This window comes from Lutzomyia longipalpis, chromosome 2, assembly GCF_024334085.1.
Source record: "Lutzomyia longipalpis isolate SR_M1_2022 chromosome 2, ASM2433408v1".
Classification (NCBI taxonomy): Eukaryota; Metazoa; Arthropoda; class Insecta; order Diptera; family Psychodidae; genus Lutzomyia; species Lutzomyia longipalpis.
Genome location: NC_074708.1, coordinates 13,016,309 through 13,036,667, shown reverse-complemented (window position 1 = coordinate 13,036,667; position 20,359 = coordinate 13,016,309). Strand labels below are relative to the sequence as shown.

Genomic DNA, 20,359 nt, shown 5'->3' with positions numbered 1-20,359 from the left:
TACTACCTATATAAATCAAAGTGAATTTTAGAATATTCAAAATATTTATAAAATAAATTCTCCTCTAAAATTATCATCAAAGTCCTCAAAGGATACTCTTGGTTGGGCTCAGATTACTCGAATATCCTCTAAATGGCGCTTCAGTCGAACTGTCAGAGAAAAACAAACAAATAAACGACAAATAAAGTTGCGTGCGGATAAAAAGTATTTTCTTTGATCTGTAAATCGTGTTTTCAAAATCATTATTTAACTGTAAATTTATCTTACACAAAAGCTACAAAAAATAAAGGTAAGACTGTTTATAATAAAATTTTCGCACTGAAACAGCAAAAGTTTTAGAGTAGGAAATTTTATAAAGAATTATTGAGGTTAGATCCATAGGTTTAATATTTCCATAAGTTGCACAAAAGTCGAAAGATTAATTTTTCTAAACACGTAACAAATAGCCCCACTTTTCCCTATATTCTGGGATTTAGTTTAGGGAAAATTGTGAATAATTTTAAATTTATTTTTTAAAAGGAAAGCAAGCTTGAAGAACTCGTTTAGAGTAACTTAAAGTCCTTTTCAGAACATCTGCTAAAAAAAAACTGAGATATGGAGAACGATTATTTTAATCCTTGTAGAATCTGTAATCTCAAACGTTAATCTTAGTTTTCTCTCAAACGGAAATTGTTTTTCCTAGTTTTTTTTCGACTAACTTGAATTATAATTGAGCTTTCCGATACGATACATTAGATAGATTTTATTTTTGGACAAGTAAAAAAATCAGTAAGACCAGTAAGATTCTGCAAAAGTTAACCCAAATATCTCACGAATTTATTAAAATTTTGCAAAGTTCAATTGCAAAATTGTCCGTAAACGTCTATTTTTAAACAATATTCTTGTTTAGAAATAAAATAAATAAATTAAAGGTTCAGAAACCAGAATGAAGAAAAGCATTCTTTATATAAACTTTTGCAAGGTCAGACTTAGAACATTTTTCCCTAAGAATTAAATTCAAATAAATTATAAATATGCTAGGAAAACAAAGATCCCCCAGACTTTGAATTACCTTGGATTATTTAGATTATATTCTGTCCTCATTCCAAGATCTTTATCTCCAAAGCTAATCATTTATTTAAAATATAAAATATTTGCTTAGACGTCACTCACATTTTTTTCTTAGATGCTCACATAAAGCGATGATAAGACTTAAAAACAAGTCAGAGGGGCATGTTAAAAAAGAAATTAAAATTTATATAAGACATTGCATAAAGATAGGGTGTGTAGAGAAATTGAAAAAAAACAAGGACCGAATAAACATGATAAAAGCGATTTAATTATTTTTCCCAACATCTTTTAGTCAATGCTGAGATGAGAGCAAATGATAATCAATAAATTAGAGTTTTCACGAAAAACATATATGAGAGACATTTATTGGGAATAAACTTTTGATTTATTTCCCATTATTTATCACGCGGATTTAAGGCATTTCCACGCCATTTTTGAATACTTTATGGGCCACAGGAGAGTGATTAAAATAATCCTGGATTGCAATGAATCAAAATTTGCTTATTTTTGCCCACCTTGAGGATTTTGTGCGGGAATAATTTAGATGGTGGACCTTGGGTTGGGGCGGGCATGAGGGAGGAGTGAATGATTGAATGAATTTCTTGGTGATTTCGACGTGTCACGGCTATGAGAGTTATATGCGTTTGGAGGAGGACTTTATGACTTTTTCCGTGATACTTAATGATGCTTCTGAGTAGTGTTCGTGCACCATTAACATGTCGCTCCCTCCCAAATATGAAGCACCAACGTTGATGGATCCTTGTAATCACTACACCTGATCGCAAATCATGTAGACGTCCAACTCTTTCGCTCTCAAGCGAATAAAAGAAAAGAAAATCCTCTGAAATTCTCGTGGAAAGAGAAGAAGAAAATGAGGAAATTTTATCATCTTTCCGCGTGGTTAATTATAGTTAAAATATTATAATGTTAGGGGGTGAGCTTAGGAGGAAAAGAATAATTTTATTGACCGAGAAGCTTTTTTTGTCTTTTTATTTTTGCCTAAAGTTCGTAAAATACGTAAAAGTTCCTTTGAGTTCAAATTGCCTCTAAACCTTCCTTACATTTTGCCAAGAATAAATGGCGCAGACGCTGCCGAGGATCATCGCATGGGGGCCGCTGTGATGTAACTCATGCGATCGCGCAATGAATGAGTGGACGCGGGCAGGAGGTGTGGTGTTGTAGGATGTATGTACATAGTAACAGCCAGGAGGAGTCTGCAAGGGGGGTAGATTTGGGTGTGAGTGGCGAACGCACGAACCTGATGCCCATTCTACGGGCACAGGCAGTAGTGATCGGTTGGGGTTTGAGAATGACCATCATGTGTCATGTGGAATCATTGGAGTCATATTTAGTGCTTTTTCACTGATTAACACCGACACATTCGTATTGAACATATTTTTTCTTCCCTCCTTCAACGTCGATCGTGTGTTATCGCGCGAGGGGCTTCTCCTCAAAAATTTAATGCCCCCTTTTTCATCAGTGTGTGGCGATCGGACTAATTGTAGCAAAAGCATTAAAGAGTAAATTTCACAGCTAGGCACACGCAAATTTCTCACCACGAGGATTAGTGGACAGAACGGAGTTGTCGTGGAAGCATCGTGACTTTCTGGTGCGGCGCAATCATCACAAGGATTTTCAGTGCAAGGCAAAAAGTTACCATTCACGGATAATTGCATCAATCAGGACGATCATAAATTTTTTTTAAAGAAGAAAAATCATGGCCACGGAGGCGAAAATTCTCTCTGGAACGCAAGTTGCCAAGTAAGTAAATTTTAGATAAGTACGAAGAAAAATTAGTGATTAAAAAGCGATCTTGGGGTGAACAAGAAAGTGATCTTGAAGTGTTTAGAATGAGATCTTGAGGTGATTTCAAAAGGAAACTTGAGGTGATCACAGAAAGGAATCTTAGGGAGGTAGAAAAGTGATCTTATAAGATGATTTGAAAGCGATCTTGGGGTGAACAAGAAAGTGATCTTGAAGTGTTTAGAATGAGATCTTGGGGTGATCACAGAAAGGGAAACTTGAGGTGATCAGAGAAAGGAATCTTAGGGAGTTAGAAAAGTGATTTTAAGACGATTAGAAGGCGATCTTGAAGTGATAATAAGTCTATCCCAACCTGATCAGAAGGGAATCTTGAGGTGATAATAAAGGGATTTTAAGGTGATCAATTAGCAATCTTGAGGTGATTCGAAATCGATCTTAAAATGATTAGAAAACGATCTTAAGGGCGATAAGTAAGGGATCTTAGGCTGATTGAATGCAATCTTAGCGGTTGATTAGAAAGTAATCTTGTGGTGATAAGAAAACGATCTTAAGTGAATCAACAGGCGATCTTAAGGTGATATAAAAAAAGGGGTCTTGAGATGATTCGAAGTCTATTTTAAAATGATCAGACAATGATTTTGAGATGATAAGAAAGCAATCTTGAGTTGATTAGAAAGCGATCTTAAGGTGATAGGAAAATGTGCTTTAGGCGACTAGAAAGCGATCTTGAGGTGATCTGAAAGAAATCGAGAAAGAAAGAATGAGAGATTTAAAATTCATAAAACGATCTCAAAGGTGATCCAAAATCGATCATAAAGTGATCAGAAGTGATCTTGAGATATTCAAAAAACGATCTTAACGCGATCAGAAAGCGATCTTTAGGTGATCTTAAGGCAATTTCAATAAGTGATCGTGTGGCGTGATGAAATATTGTCGCACAAGTGAAGATATGATGGAGTGTAATTTAGGATCATCGTGAAAGTGATTGTGGATCGTGGCCAAAAGGGAAATTTTATCATTTTCACGCGCACAACAAGATTGAGAAGTAAAGCAGAGAAGATAATTTATTTTAAATCATCCACAGCGTCTCACAACATGAGTCTCTTTGGACAATTAGATAGATCATCCAAAAATGTGATATCCCTCCTTGAAGGGCCTCTCTGTGTGTGTATGTGTGGCACAGAAAGGAGAAAAAAAGGGACATTTTCAGTGGCATTTTCGCAGATTTATCACATGACGGGTGCAATTACTTGAGAACGCATGCGAAAGTGGAGATGAGAAGAGTAAGATTAATTATGCAAAATGTAATCTAAAAAGCTTCTCAAGATATCTCCATCACACCGATCAAGCTAGAATTTAACATTGTGCGTGATATTTAAGAATAGAAAGATCACAACGTGCTTGAGAACATTCATCAGGTGAATTTATTGAATGAGTATCATAAGTTTTGAAGCACGGAAAGGGGGATCATTAGTAGATCACACAACGATGTACTAATTTAATTTTATGAGATCTTTCCATTTCACACGCACGCACGAAAAGTCTGCGGGCAAGAGAATTCGTGAAAACTCATTTCCCGGGATGTAGTTTTTCTTCTATTTCTTTAAAAATATATAAATTCGCAACTTAATGTTCGTTCATTGCAATGCACTTAAGGCACTTAAAGTGACTTAATTAAATTTTGAGCAAAAGGGAATTCCAATTGCGACGAATTCCAATCTTACACGCACAAAAATTACCCTAATTAAGATTTATGCTGAAAAATTTAACAGTAATAAATTCTGCAAAATGTTCTACATACAATCATAAATGTACCAAAATTAAACATATTTCCCACATTCTCCTGCATATGCTATCACACCTCTCATTTGCTATTTCTGTAGCAATTGCCGTAGAATATTTGTCATTGAGATGTCCAGAAATTATTTCATACAACCCGCCATTTCATCAAAAACTTCTCCTCTCTAAAATTTTCATCACATTTTCCCCGTTTCTGCATTTTGAAAATTTAATATAATTAACGAATAGAACATAAATTTCGCGCGATCTCTTAGAGGTGTGTGATGATTGTAGAGAAATTCAGACAAACATTTAGGAGCAAAAAAAAATCACAAATTGAGATTATTTTCAAATTTAAGGATTAAATGTGATTAATTGAAAATTTTCCTAAGGAATAAGAACATGTTTTTCTTGCAAATACTTTGCATAATTTCCACGTTCTATCTTAATCTCCTCCTCAATTAAGTGGAGCAATTTGTAATTCTTGTAAATTTTTCAACATTCCACCTTATTCTTTTTTTTTCTCATGAAAAGTGAGGTAGAATATGAAAATTAAGGGGTTGTGAGAAAAGTCGGAAAATTCACAACACGTGTCTGTGGATTGTCAAATGATTTTATTTATAAAAATAAATATTTTCTAATAGAGACACATAAATTATTCTAATTTTATCTTTTAATATCTTTTTTTTTGTCGTTTATTTTTAAAATAATAGTTTTATTTTCAATGTTTTTCTATCAGCAGGGTTATGATAATTGCATTAGTGGAGACCAATTTTAAACTTTCTCGGGAGCATAAAAAGCTGATAAAAGTTTTAATTTTCACGTAAAATCGAATGGATTAGGTATAAAGAAAAATTTAAAGAGGTTGTATTCAAAATTTGATGGAAAATTGAATTTTATGGAAGAAAGTCTAAATAAAATTAATATTCAGTTCAAATCAGCGACTATGAAACCTTTGAAATTTCAACGATTTCAAAGGTTTCTTGGTCGTTGAATTAAGCCCATTATTAGATAATTTAATTTTAAATTACTTAAATAATTTAGAAACTCGAGAAATTAGTTTTTGTTAAGTAGCTAAATATTAATCAGAATTTAGTATTTTCATTTTTGAAAAAAAAAATTGGTGCCTAAAACCTTTTTTTTTTTTTTTTTAATTTTCTACATATCGTCCAAAATCTTCCTGGAAAGTTTCAAGTTTGATCTGTCTCTTAACTATCAGAAAGCTGCAAAAACATTTTCATTTTATTTTATTATGTTATTTAAAAAAAAACTTGAATCCTTTCTTAAAAAAAATATTTCACTTGTATTAAAATAATTGCTTAACTATAAAAAATAAAAGAATTAAATCAATTTAGCTATTTCTATGAGTTCTATATCACAGACACAAATTTTCTCAAGATTTTTATCAAATAAGAACTCTGCGATCACAACATTGAAAAGACAGTTATTGAGTTTAAAAAAGAAAGTTTTATAATTAAGAAAAAATGATATTTCATATTGATTTAAAATTTTCATTAACTCCAGAAATTTCCATATTAAGAAATATCTTGCCCAGAACATTTATTATGGATTTATGCTTCAAATTTCTTTAAAATAATTATGATTCAAATAGATTGAAACTAAACTTAGAATAAATCGAAACTTAGGGATAGATTCTGATAAAAATCTTTTCCTACAATTCGTCTGTTATAATATATTTAAGATTCTGAGAAAAATCTTATAGGATTTTCACATTTTCTTTCTTCCTTAAATCGCATTTTTGAAGGAAAATTCCTTTTCCAGACCTCTTCAAAGACCTTCTGACTATTTTCCCGAATAAAAAAATCTTTGTTTTTCTTTTCTAGAACGACAATCGAACGATTTAAAACTCACCTGAAAAAATCTTACAGCAACTTTTCAATTGTTAGAAAAGAAAAGAAAAGAATTTATCAGAATCTACCCCTTATTTGGAATTCAAAGATTTGGCTTTATTTTAGCAGAATTCTTACAGTGAGCTTTTTAATAATTTTCTTTTTCTTTGCACAACAAGATTCTTCAAGAAGTCTAATTCAGTTTCCTTCGTTAAAGAACAAATAAGATCTAAAGAACTTTTTGCATAAAACATCACTCCATTTATCTTTTAAATTTAAAAAATATTTTTTTTTAAATTAAAAAATAAAATTAATGTCTTTAATTTCCTTGTCTAACCACTCTCTCAACAGGTGCAACCATAAATTGTTGAATGAAAATGAATCAATTGAGTTGTTGGGAAAGCCTGGGAAAGCCAACAATCTGCCATTAAGAAGAAAAGACACATTGCATAACAATAAAATACGCGACCACACCACGTGCACCGAGTGTTGAGAAAACTCATCTCTCAATCCTGATTTGTGTTATTTTCCGACACAATATTATTGCATTCGTGCGTGGAGATAAATTAATGTCATAGGTCATCCACTTTCGTTCCCATATGAGATTATTTTCTTCTCTTTCGCCTTTTTTTGTGCTCAACATCTTGCATAACACATAAATGGGGGGAGAGAGATTAAAATTTACAGCCACACTGCTCAAGTTTTGTCAGTAAGGAATTTTCTCAGTGAAATTTACGGGAGTTCATTGAAAGGGACAGAGAGAGCATTGATGCTGTAATAGCACACCCAACCCACCCACATACCTATTATCAAAATTATGAGAATAGCACGGAAATTGTTGAGATTCTCCAAGGATCTCTCTGTCCATTTAGAGAGGTATGGCAATGAGGGTGGGCGGATGCCAAAAAGTTATGAGTCGCGAATGAGGAAGAAATTGTGTCCCGCCGTAGTAAAAAAAAAATGAAGAAGAAGGAATCTCTCCCAAACTGGGTGGGCGGTGCGAGTTAATTTTGGTTTAATCGCCACAAAATTGGATGAGAGGATCATAAATTGATTTGTGGTGTGGCTCCTTCATTGCCACAGCAGCGTGAAACATTGGTTTAGAGAGAAGAAAGATTAACAATTTTTTCCGTGTGTCTTTGCAGAGATATACGGGATCAGCTGCGCGATAGAGTGAGCCAATTCACGAAGAAATTGCCGGCTTTTAAGCCACGTCTCGCAATTGTTCAGGTGGGATGCCGTGAGGATTCCAATGTCTACATTCGGATGAAGTTGAAGGCCGCCTCTGAGATTGGAATTGATGCGCAACACGTGCAGTATCCCGAAACCATAACACAGCGTGAACTTCTCATGAAGGTCAGAACAGAACTCGTAATGTTCTTTATAAATCATTTGTGGATTAAAGTACATGAAGTGATAGTATCACTTTGAGATTTTTTGTCAGTATTTATCAGTAGTATCAGAAAGAATTTTAAGGAAATTCTGAAAATTCTTAGAGGAAAAATTCAATCGAGGGCTTTAAAAAATTTTGCCCACAATTGATCAATAATTGAGCTCAATATTGAGTCAATGTAGGTCAGTATTTAATCAATAATTGAACATAAATTAGCCAACTGTTTGATAAGAAAAAATTTGAAGAACAATATTTGTTCAACAGCTGATCAATTCAGGATCAATTATTGATTGAGTTAAAATTGACCTGATGTTGACAGTATCAATATTGAGTCAATGTAGATCAGTATTTGAGCATAAATTGACCAGCTGAATGATAAAAAAAACTAAAGAACAATATTTGGTCGATAGCTGATCAATTGCTGTTCAATTGATTTAGTTAAAATTACCTCAATGTTGGTAGTATCAATATTGATTTAAAATTGACTCAATATTGATAGTATCAAATTGAGTCAATGTAGATCAGTATTTGAGGGATTTCAGCATAATTTGACAAACTATTGATAAAAAATTAAAGAACAATATTTGGTCGATAGCTTATCAATTCATGTTCAATTAATTTAGTTAAAATTGACTCAATATTGTTAGTATCAATATTGAGTTAATGTAGATCCATATAAAGGATCGATTTTTAGGCAATCTTTGACCTGAGATAAATCAATTTTCGGTCAATGAATCGATTATTTGATCAGACTGGTTCAATTGATTTATCAAATTACTGATCATTCTAATTGATTCCATCGTGATTGAGTATTTTTTGGCTCAATCATTTATTTACTGGGAATGAGTATGCGAGGAAATCGTCAAGGAGAAAAGGAAAAATGAAACAATTGTCTTTTATTGTTCAAACAATTGAATCAATTTACTTCTTGTTGTTACAAATCTAATAAATATTACACAAGGTGATAGTATCACTTGATAATTTCACATCATCTCTTGAACAATTTATTGAATTCATACAATTTTCTATTTAATAAAACAGCTATCACGTCTCAATAATGATCCAACTATTCATGGAATAATTGTCCAAATGCCACTAGACTGTGTCAATGAAATCGATGCTCATCTTATCACGGATTCTGTGTCTCCTGACAAAGATGTCGATGGGTACGTATCAATGCTATATGGGTTGATATATGGGACAACGTGTCACCACAAATTTTCCCCACAGACTCAACACAATCAACGAGGGACGCGTTTGTGTTGGCGAGATGACTGGTTTCCTGCCATGCACACCAAACGGATGCATTGAGTTGATCAAACGGACAGGTGTCCCGATTGCCGGCGCGAATGCCGTAGTCCTGGGACGTAGCAAGATTGTTGGCACACCCGTATCGGAGTTGCTTAAATGGAATCACGCCACCGTCACTGTTTGCCACTCCAAAACTGTTAATTTGAGTGAACAGGCAAGTTTCTCGGGGCATAGCCCATGTTTTTCCGCATTGATGCCATTTGATTTCTTTGATATTAATGTAAAATTCTGCATTTGGCTAATTAAATTCATTCGGTGTGTTGCAATTTTATTTATTTCAATGAGAAAAAGAGTAGAAAAAAATGCAGAAATGCTTTTTTTTGAATGGGATTATGCTGGATTCGAACTCAAGATGTTTCCTATTTGAATTTACGACGCTAACAAGTACACTAATTTTTAGCATACCACCGTTATTAGTGTTCTTAGACATATACTTCATTTATTACCTATTTCTTTGTATATAGAGAAAAAAAGTATTTTTAATAAAAAGAAAATTAAATTTCCAGACAAAGAATGCAGATATCCTCGTTGTTGCCATTGGAAAGCCCGAATTCGTGCGCGGTGATTGGATTAAGCCAGGTGCCGTGGTGATTGATTGCGGAATCAATGCAGTTCAGGGTGAGTTTTCCATGTAGCAAAAGAAAATTCCTCCCTCCCATCTTATTCCGAAACACGAGACACCGTCTCATTCTATTTCTGTTTAATTTTCTTCTTTTGTGAGAAAATTTATTTGCGCCCAGAGTCACACTTGAAAAGTTCTTTCACTTTCATTCAGATGAGGTAGATGACGATGCACAAAGTGAGTTTTAATGTTGATAAATTCTTTTCTCTTATCTCCATTTGTATTTTATGATTTCTTGGCATTTTTCCCAACAAAATTTGAAAGCATTATTTACAATAACCTTATCGCGACTAACGAGTTATTTATTTTTTGTTGATTTTGTGTGTGCTAAACAATATAAAAAAAAAACAAAAGCAGCAACTAATTGTGAAATACCCAAAAACAGATGATCCTCTCTAAACTTAAGCTTATCATTTCAACATAAATAGACGTTGAGCAAACAGAGCAAAAAGTTTTGGTGAAGATTCACAAAATTTTCCACGAAAGAAATATGTTTTTTCTGAACTTTTCTGATTCATTTTACAAATAAAAAATGGCACGTGTATAATATTACTGGATGACAAACAATTTATCTCTAAATTCCTGCAAAATAATGATAAGAAAAAGTATTTTAGTTTTTGTAGTTGAAGATTTTGAGCAGAGATTAGCAAATTCTAAGGATTTTATTAAAAGAACAATTTTAGAATTAAATTTGAAGAATTTCGGTTAAGCATTGACTTTTATGGAAAATCTTAAGCTCAGAAGTTGCGAATATTAAAGAAAATAATTCAAGCATATCCCGGTTAACAAAACGAAAAGAAAAATCATGTTTTTTTTTTAAATTTTAAACAAATAAAAAAATTAAATTTTGAATCATTTAATCAAATATTTTTTTCTCAATGCTCTAACGTTGCATTCTTCTGCAGTGGGTGGAGGGATATGATGTGAAATAGCAAACAGATGATTTTCCTAAAATGCTTTGAAATGCGAGAAACATTCTAAAATTGTTATAATAACAATTTCATGGATGAATTCCACATCTTCATGTAATTTTCACATAGTAAAATCATCACTATGCTAGCGCCCCATGTGCATATGATCACATGAATTCAATTCCGCGTGATTTTATTTATGCTTTAATACTCTGCCCAATTGCACCCGCACTTAATTGGCATCTTCAGCGTAATTAGTAAAATGATGATTTCGCGCCTGATTGAGATCTTCCTGTCTAGTCGATGCTGCTTTTGCCCAATCGCAGCATGAAAGTATAATATAATTTTAGATTTCGACGGGAGACAAAACACAAGAAAAACCCACAGAAATTGCTCAAGTTTATTTTGACTAAATTATCCAAATACCATCTTGATGGGTTTTCAACACATTCTGATTTTATTTATACTTGTATTTCCTATTTGTTTGATAAATATTTAATATAGAACACTAATTCTGTAATTAATCATTCACAGTTGGATCCATCCTCTTTGCTACAATGTTATATTGTGTTTGTTTTGGATTTATATAAACCAAAATGATTGATTTAAATATTTTAAAAATAGTTTTGATTTTTTTTTTTAAATATGTACCTACTGAATTTTTTTTCAAAAAATTAGATATCTTTTATATCAGTTTTATTTATTGGTATGGTCGAACATGAGAAACCACAAATAATTTTCGCAGAATTTTAGGAATTGTAAAGACATGTAAAAAAAATACATGAAAAGTTCCGCAAAGAAACGTAAGAAACCAAAAACTGCCCAGAAAAAAAAATGCGAAACCAGGAAGGAAATTCATAGCTTGTTAAAATATTGTGAAACTTGATCCGCATCATAATGTAAAAAGACACATTCATAACTTAATTAGCTCTACGAAACCAGGAATAGCATAAAAAAATCAAAAACTACGGTTTCTGGAATCTAAACAACCCAAAGCTACATAGTTCCGTAACAGACGAGAAACTGAAAAAGGAATTATGAAAAATCTGTAAAGAAACGAAATTAGCTGAAAAAATTGTTAACAATTTGAGTTTTCTCAGCGTAAATAAAACAAAAATAATTAACGAAACATAAAGAAAGATAAAGCTATCGTATAAGATAATTGGGAACCTAATAAACCAAAAGATATTACTAAACCTTAAAAATACGTAATTCTCCACAAAAAGAAAATATCGACTAAACCAAACATTCTGGATTTGTTTCGTACATCACGAAAAATCATTTTCTAAATTGGCAAATAGGAAAATAATATAGTTCTGTAATACGTAATCATTCAGAAACTTAGTTCCACAATTAAGTTTCGTAATATGAATTTTAGAGCTTTTTCTGATTAATGAGTTCCACGAAACCAGCTTCGTTTTGCGGAACTTTTTGTGTTTTAACTTTCTATGGAATTTTTTTAGTTGAATTTTTCCAAGAGGTTTTAAGGATTTCTTTTCTTTTTTTATTGTGTTCCACGAAACTATTTTAAAATTGTTTATGTTTCGTAGAACTATTTTTCTGTTTATCATGCTCTGCAGAATTTTTTTATCACTTCTCTTTTTCCACGAGACAGTTTCGGACTTTTTTTTATTAAATTTTTTATAACTATTCTCGTTTTTATTACATTTTTCCGATTTTTTGAAAATTGATTTCTCTTGAAATAGTTTCGCATGTTTCGAATAATTCATTATTTTTAGGTAATTTTTTAAGCAATTTTTTTAGCCAAATTGTCTAGCCGGGAAAACTTTTTCTACTCGATTTCTGAATTTTTTCTTCTATTATTGTTACACGTAGCGTAAAAAATTGTTTTCGAGTATTATACCATTCTCTTATCGTGTTAAATCAATACTAATTATTTCTCTTATCTCATTACCTGAACACTTAAAATTATCTATCAGTTCAAAAGGTTTAAATTAAAAATATTGCAGTATGACTGTTGCTTCCGTTGCTTCCCAACTTTACAAAATTTCCCAAAGATCTCATTATATTTTTAAAAATAATTTTTCCCACTTTCGAAAAGACTAATTAACATGTAAAATCTTTTGCAATAATAGCTTGAAAGGGCAAAAATTAATATATTTAATTTTTGCTTCGCTTCTCGACCTCTCTGTGATCTCTTTAACTCTTTCAATCCCGTTGAATGTTTTTTTTTAAATTGGTGTGAGAAACCAATATGTTGTGGAGACCTTCAATAAAATATATTGATCATCATTTTGACTATATAAGCTCGTCGAACTGCTTTATTATTTTTTTTTTCTTTTTGTTGCGGAGAGATAGAGCAAAAAATCGGCCACAAGACGCCGGAAAAAAATTCCAAAGTTTGAAAGATTTGGGGAGAATAAGTAACTAATTGGCTAATTTATTTGCATGTGTAGATCCGACCAAAGTCTCAGGGCAACGTCTGGTGGGGGACGTGTGCTACGAGGAGGCACGGCAAGTGGCATCTTACATCACTCCAGTGCCTGGTGGGGTTGGTCCCATGACTGTGGCTATGCTCATGCAGAATACAGTTCAGTCTGCTGAGAACGCCTACAAGAAGCTGTTGAAAATGTCTTGGGATCTTCAAGTGTTGCCATTGAATCTCCAGAAGCCCGTGCCGAGGTGAGGCCTGTCTCTGTGATTTATTCTTCATCTCAAAGCTCTTTTAACTAATTTTTTTTAAATCTGCTTGTTTAGTGATATCGAAATAGCACGGTCCCAGGTGCCCAAAGATGTGTCTTTCCTGGCATCAGAAGTTGGAATTATTCCAGAGGAGGTCTCTCTGTATGGTACGAAAAAGGCTAAAATTTCTCTGAGTATCCTCGATCGTCTAAAGGTGAGAATTTATTTTGTTCTTATGCAGCCGTTTTTTGTGATCCTTCTGTGCGTCATTCAGAATAATTTTTTTGTGGAAAAAAAATCTAGTTTTGTGAGTTTTGTTGGGTTCTTAATAACGTCTGACGATGAAGTGCTCCAATTAAGAAATCTTGGCCTTGAGATTATCTCAAAAGCGTCATGATTTTTTACTCTTTGATTGTTGTTTGAATTTATGCAAATTTATCTTGTTAATTACGAAACATTTTTTTTTCTTCTAATTTTATCTTCGTAATTATTTCAAAATAATTTGTTTGTGGAAGTTAAAAATAAATAATCAAATTAATTTTTATCAAGTAGTAAAATAGCCGTTATTGTTTTAAAATATTGTATTTATGAAAATTTGAGGGGTTTGTCATTACAAAACCTATGCCCTTCATTTGATTGTTTCGTAAACTGAAACATAAGAAACGTTAAAAAAAAACAACAAAAAATATAAAATATCATTTATTTGCAGAATAATGTTGATGGAAAGTACATTGTCGTTGCGGGTATCACCCCAACACCCCTTGGGGAGGGAAAGAGCACGACTCTTGTGGGCCTAGCTCAGGCTCTGACGGCTCATAAGAACAAGAAGGCATTTGCATGCTTGCGTCAACCATCCCAGGGTCCAACCTTTGGCATTAAGGGTGGTGCTGCTGGTGGAGGCTATGCTCAAGTTATCCCCATGGAGGACTTCAATCTCCACCTCACAGGCGACATTCATGCAATCACGGCTGCCAACAATCTCCTAGCTGCACAGCTAGATGCTCGATTCTTCCATGAAGCCACGCAAACGGATGCCGCACTCTACGAGCGTCTTGTACCAAAGATCAAGGGTGAAAGGAAATTCTCAAAGATCCAGCGGAGACGTCTTGATCGCTTGGGCATCACCAAAACCGATCCGGACACTCTAACATCCGACGAAGTGGCCAAATTTGTGCGACTCAACATTGATCCGGCAAATGTTGTGTGGACACGTGTTGTGGATATCAATGATCGCTACTTGCGCAAGATCACCGTCGGGCAGGCGTCCACGGAGAAGGGATTCATGCGTGAGACAAGCTTCTCCATTTCCGTTGCAAGTGAACTTATGGCTATTTTAGCTCTAACCACAAGTCTCGAGGACATGAAGCAGCGCATTGCAAAGATTGTCGTGGCCTTCGACAAGGCAGGTAATCCCGTAACAGCTGATGATTTGGGTATGACCGGTGCAATGATGGTACTCCTGAAGGATACCCTTGAACCAACTCTTATGCAAACACTCGAGGGTACGCCTGTCTTTGTCCACGCTGGGCCATTTGCGAACATTGCCCACGGATGCAATTCCATCATTGCCGATAACATTGCATTGAAATTGGTGGGTAAGGAGGGCTATGTGGTGACTGAGGCTGGTTTTGGATCTGACATTGGTATGGAGAAGTTCTTCAACATTAAGTGCCGCACCTCGAAGAAGGTTCCCAATGCTATTGTTCTCGTGGCTACGGTGAGGGCGCTCAAGATGCACGGTGGTGGCCCACCAGTTTCAGCCGGGAATACACGCAAAGAGTACACGGAGGAGAATTTGGAACTTCTCAAGAAGGGTCTTCCCAATCTCATTAAACACATTAGCAATGGGCTAAAGTACAAAGTTCCCGTTCTTGTTTCCATCAATGCGCACCAATACGATACACCTGCTGAGCACGAGATGATTCGCGAAGCTGCCCGAAAGGCTGGGGCATTGGCGTGTGTTGTCTCAAAGCACTGGAGTGAGGGTGGAGCTGGGGCAGCTGCCCTGGCGGATGCCGTCATCAAGGCTTGCAGTGAAAAGTCCAAGTTTAAATTCCTCTACAACCTCGATTTGTCCATTGAGGACAAGATCATTCTAATTGCCAAGGAGATGTACGGAGCTGGAAGTGTTGACTTCAACACGCGAGTTCGTGAGATGATGAGACTACTCACGGAGAAGGTAAGTTTGGAGTCTTTTTATTCTTCATTAAAGGGGGTCTCTTGGGTAAATTGTTGGAATTGACATATTTTAATGTTTTCATTTCTCTTGTGGTTTTTTTTAAACCTGGTTTTCTGATATTGATTACATTTGAAGCCTAATTTTTGAAGAGTAAGAAAATCACTTTTCGCCATCTTTGGTGCGACGCCATTTTGAGATTTTTCGACTTTTCCACAGAACCGCCTTAAAACACAAAGGTAGGTTTTTCTCAAGATCTACTAGATGGATTTTGATGGGGTAAAAAAAAAACAAATGAAAGAGGAAATATCAATGCAGATTTTGATGTACCAGAATTTTAAATTTCCATCCTGGGGCTGAGAAAAGTAAAAAAAATGTGACTTTTGTTCAGATTTTTTGACGTTTTTCCACTTTTCTCAGCCGCAGAATGGAAATTCAAAATTTTGGTATGTAGGGGAAGACGGGGTAATTTGGCCACTTTGGCAAAGTCATTAATGGGAATATCTCAAGTATGGTAAATGCTAGAAAATCCATTTCTCCACAGTTTATACTCCCCATAGAGATAATCAATCGTACCAAGTTTGAGGAAAATCCGATCATTGGATTTTCTTTTGTTTAAGAAAAATCATTTTTTCACATTTTCAAGTGCTTTTGGCATTTTGGAAATTCGTCATTTTCGAAAAATTTTTAACACTTAAAAATTAACTTTTAAGCCATTAAGGGTCATTGATCCATCATAAACACGATAGTGACATCCATTTTCCGATATCTCAAACAGATTTTCCTGTGGAAATGGTTTTATCCGGAAAATTGGAGTGGGGTAATTTGGCCACTTGAGTTTTTCCGGCACATTTTCCGACGCACATTTAAGATATTTATTGTGGTTGTGCCTTTTAATGTTTTCTTAATGATTGTAAGCAAAGTATGACAAAAAATTTAGGATAATTTGAAAAATGGCCTTTTTCAGACTTTGCCCGTTTATGGTTCAGAAAATGTTAAAGTTTGAGGCTCTGTTAAATATTTTTATCTGGCAAATTACTGGAAATGAATCTTAGATAAATAACCTATCTTCCAAAAAAAAATTCGAAAAAATAAAATTTTTTTTTTGACCAAAAATTTTCATGTTTATTAATTTGTGCGCCAAAGTGTCCAAATTACCCGTGCTCGGGGTAATTTGGACACTAAGCTAAGGGTCCAGGAGAATGGAAAATTCACCCATTTCTCATCGAGATAGAGAAAAGTGTTATATGGGGAAGTTGTAGGCCGGAAAATTTCCTACAAAATAGGGCTATTTGGTTTTCTTCATACTACCAAACTTGCTTGATATATCCCAAAAACCGCCAAAGTGGCCAAATTACCCCGTCCTCCCCTACATCAAAATCTGCATTGATATTTCCTCTTTCATTTCCTTTTTATCCCATCAAAATCCATCCAATAAATCCTGAGAAAAATCTACCTTTGTGTTTTGAGAAAAATCACAAAATGGCGTCGCATATAAGATGGCGGAAAGTGATTTTCTTACTCTTCTAAGTCTTTAAATGGGGCCAGCACCGGAAAACCGAGTTAAAAAAAATCCCAAGACCCTCTTAACACTTGGAGGACCCAACATTTGGCACAACGCGGAGGATCAAATTGGTAATAACTACCAGCTGATAAAATATGCTCAATAATAAATTATTAATCAGTTTATTAAACAAGGATCGAAAGTTTCACTAATTCTCAATCTCCTTTAAGCATTCCAACACATAATTATTAAATACGAGGTAAATTGTCGCTTCGCTCCAATTTTCCTCGCCCCGCTTCGCGGGGGGTTTTGCGCTTCGCGCAAATAGAGAGAAAAAATTGTGATGATTTATAAGTATGATTGGGCACACTCATCAAACCCAAAAGAAAAAATTTGCAAAGCGAAGAAATCATTTTCATACAACATTTCCGGCGCCAAATTCAAAAATTCGCAAAAAAAGCATGAGAGTTATATGGGGGCTACCTGAAGGGGAGCTTTGGGGGGAAAATGAATACGGACACTCGAAACCGCCTGTTATAAGGAGCCTCTGTACCAAATTTCATCGCGATCGGTCAAACGGTGTAGATTTGTATAGCCGAACACGACGGAAGATTACCAACAAACAGACCTTTCTTTATTATATAGAAGATTTAATTGAGAAAATCGTCACTGAAAAAAAATTTCGTAGAATCGATGCAAAATTGCCAATTCAAACGACTTTTTTGTCCTCAATTTTGCATAATTTATTATTGTGCCTAAATCATCACAAACTTTGATCCTTTAAGTAACTTTTTAGTCACTTCCGGCAATAAAATTAGTCCACATTAATGATTTTCACCGAGGAAAAGTGAACAAGAGTACCAAGAGTACTTTATTTGGGAAATATGGGGAAACATAACCTCAAAACCACGGTAAAAAAAATGTATGGGATTTTGACTGGTAATGAATACCAATTTGGTCCTCCACGTTGGATTCTGACTTTGACCTCAATTATCTTCCAAAGAAAAGACTTTTCTCGAGATTTTCTTTCTGCTATCTGAAAGTAATTAAAATTCCCTACACATAGATGCTAAATTCATCGAGATAAGTTCAATAGATTTTATTCTATGACGATTTTCAGGTTCCAATTGGTAGCAATTACCAGTAAAGTCCTCCGAGTGTTAAAGAGAAATTTGGGTTTAAAACTGAATTCAGAATTTCTTTACAATTTAATTCTGTTTCTGAAACATTTCCTCCACTAAATGTACCTCCAATTTTGCAATGAAGAACCCCTTGGCATATCATTATCTTACTTTTAAGAGATTTCTCTTAAAATTCTTTTTCTTTGCATTTCAGGGCTACAAAAATCTCCCAATCTGCATGGCCAAGACTCAGTTGTCTCTTTCGGGTAATCCAGAACTCAAGGGAGCCCCAACTGATTTTAAACTGCCCGTTACGGATCTTTACCTCTCCGCCGGAGCTGGATTCATCGTTGCCATTGCCGGGGACATCTCAAAGATGCCCGGACTGCCCACAAGGCCATGCGTCTACGACATTGATCTCAACACGGAAACCGGCGAGATCGAGGGACTCTTCTAGGGGGGAAATCCTGTCAGCACAGAGCCCCTTTTTTCTTTTTTTTTGTAGTTTTATAGGAAGGATAAAATTAAAAATTCTTTGAGGAGGAATGAATGGAATGCTGCAACCATTGATTTGGCAAGAAATAAATAAATGACTCCACAATTGGGAAGAAAAGATTCCAATTTTATTGATTTAATAGATAAGAATTCTACAATTTGTCAGTTCTCTGAGCAGCTCGAAGTTTTGCTGAACGCGATCGGGGATTATCCTCAATTTCCTGCTCGTTTGGTGTGAGGACGTGCTTGTGCAGGGATAGCCAGCCGGTATCACTGAGCGTGTCTACTGTTTCTCGGTCGTAGATCAGCGTGTGACTCATGTACTTCAGTGGCAGGGGATTGGCGAGGTTCTCTGTGACATTGCCCATGATGTGTCTCTTCACGATTTTATCCTCCAACGAGTGGAAGGTCAGGGTAACGAGGCGTCCGCCGGCTTTAACGAATCTCCCCGCCAGGATCATGCCGTAGTTGATCTCATTGAGTTCATTGTTGACAAAGATCCGGAGAGCTTGGAAAATCTTCGTGGCAACACTCGTTGGACGCTGAAGGGCATCCATGCGGTACTCTTCATCACAGCAAGCTCCCACAACGTCCACGAGTTCCTTCGTTGTCTCAATTTTCTTCACACCATACCTCGCTTGAATGATGGCTCTGGCGATCTTCCGGGAGTACTTTTCCTCGCCGTAAATCTTGAAGATTTTATAGAGATCTGTTTCATTGGCCCTGGCAAGGATATCCGCAGCTGTGGGCATATTTGGGAATCTCTCACCGTCCATTCGCATATCAAGTGGAGCATTCTTGGACACGGAGAATCCCCTTTCAGCCACGTCAAATTGCATAGAGGAGCATCCAAAGTCAAAGAGCATACCATCAATGGAGTTCTGCTGCACCCCGTGCTCCTGGAGGAGTTGAGGAAGCTCTGAGAAACGTCCCAAAAGGGGAATAACCTGTCCGGGGAATTCTTTTTGCAATTCCCTGGCAAATTCATGCGCCACAGGATCCCTATCGAGGGCCAAGAGCTTAATATTTGGTGCTGATTGCAAAATAAGCCGTGAATGCCCACCAGCACCAAAAGTCATATCCAGGATTATTTGATTTTCTTCCGGATGGAGATTTTCAATCACTTCCTTGGCCATAACGGGTGTATGAGCCATGGATTTACGCGGATTTTCACTACATTGCGCATGTAAAAGTCTACGGGAGCTTACTACGGGGGAACAAATGACCTTTCTCAGCATCCTGCCTACTTGGTATTCATGTATTCGAGAAAATCCGAAGATAGCACCTGATTGCATTGCTCCCCCGTCAATCCGGTCGCTGTTATTTTTGAATTTCTCGCGAAATCTTTTGCATAAGCGTTGCTACTTATCCTCGACAATGCGTCCAATTCGCGTGAGAACTTGTCAGCCTTGAAACCAGGCTCCTGTTCCCTAACCAGGAGGTTTTTTAGGTCTTCCCGGAGATGTTCTCCCAAGTCTCTGAAAAGAAAAATTTGAGGTTATGTTGTGGTTCTTCAGACAATTTTTCGTGTGAATCTTCTCACCTTCCAGGCTTTGATTTATCAACAGGCCACTTTTCTAGTATTTTCAGGAATCTTCTGTAGTTCGCTGACATAATTTTATTCACTGTTTATTGTTGGTTTTTGCGGAAAATCAAAGGGAAAACATCAACAGACCTTCACACATTTTTCACACAGAAATTGCGTCAGCTAAATCATCCACTACCGCACTACGCATCGGC

General features: G+C 35.4%; 3 protein-coding genes across 4 annotated transcripts; 1 reads left to right on the top strand and 2 right to left on the bottom strand.

Moving 5' to 3' along the window:
• The first annotated feature begins 2,318 nt into the window (after window positions 1-2,318).
• On the top strand, window positions 2,319-18,737 carry LOC129790668 (C-1-tetrahydrofolate synthase, cytoplasmic). 2 transcript variants are annotated; one of them, XM_055828300.1, is made up of 10 exons: window positions 2,319-2,811; window positions 7,589-7,799; window positions 8,878-9,002; window positions 9,067-9,301; window positions 9,654-9,765; window positions 9,923-9,946; window positions 13,098-13,323; window positions 13,399-13,537; window positions 14,033-15,502; window positions 18,339-18,737. In XM_055828300.1, exons 1-10 carry the CDS (start codon window positions 2,768-2,770, stop codon window positions 18,579-18,581), a joined length of 2,829 nt encoding a protein of 942 aa, XP_055684275.1. In that variant the 5' UTR covers window positions 2,319-2,767; the 3' UTR covers window positions 18,582-18,737. The 2 variants fall into 2 exon arrangements, with proteins under 2 accessions (XP_055684275.1, XP_055684276.1); XM_055828301.1 differs by lacking the exon at window positions 9,923-9,946 and having other exon boundaries at window positions 2,322-2,811.
• On the bottom strand, window positions 18,726-20,346 carry LOC129790753 (ubiquinol-cytochrome-c reductase complex assembly factor 2). The gene is made up of 2 exons (XM_055828446.1): window positions 20,163-20,346; window positions 18,726-20,097 (listed from the first exon to the last, which is right to left on the bottom strand). Exons 1-2 carry the CDS (start codon window positions 20,231-20,233, stop codon window positions 19,863-19,865), a joined length of 306 nt encoding a protein of 101 aa, XP_055684421.1. The 5' UTR covers window positions 20,234-20,346; the 3' UTR covers window positions 18,726-19,862.
• LOC129789209 (probable methyltransferase-like protein 15 homolog) lies at window positions 18,772-19,773 on the bottom strand. Its single transcript, XM_055825857.1, has one exon. The coding sequence runs from the start codon at window positions 19,771-19,773 to the stop codon at window positions 18,772-18,774; it is 1,002 nt and encodes a 333-aa protein (XP_055681832.1).
• Window positions 20,347-20,359: the final 13 nt, after the last annotated feature.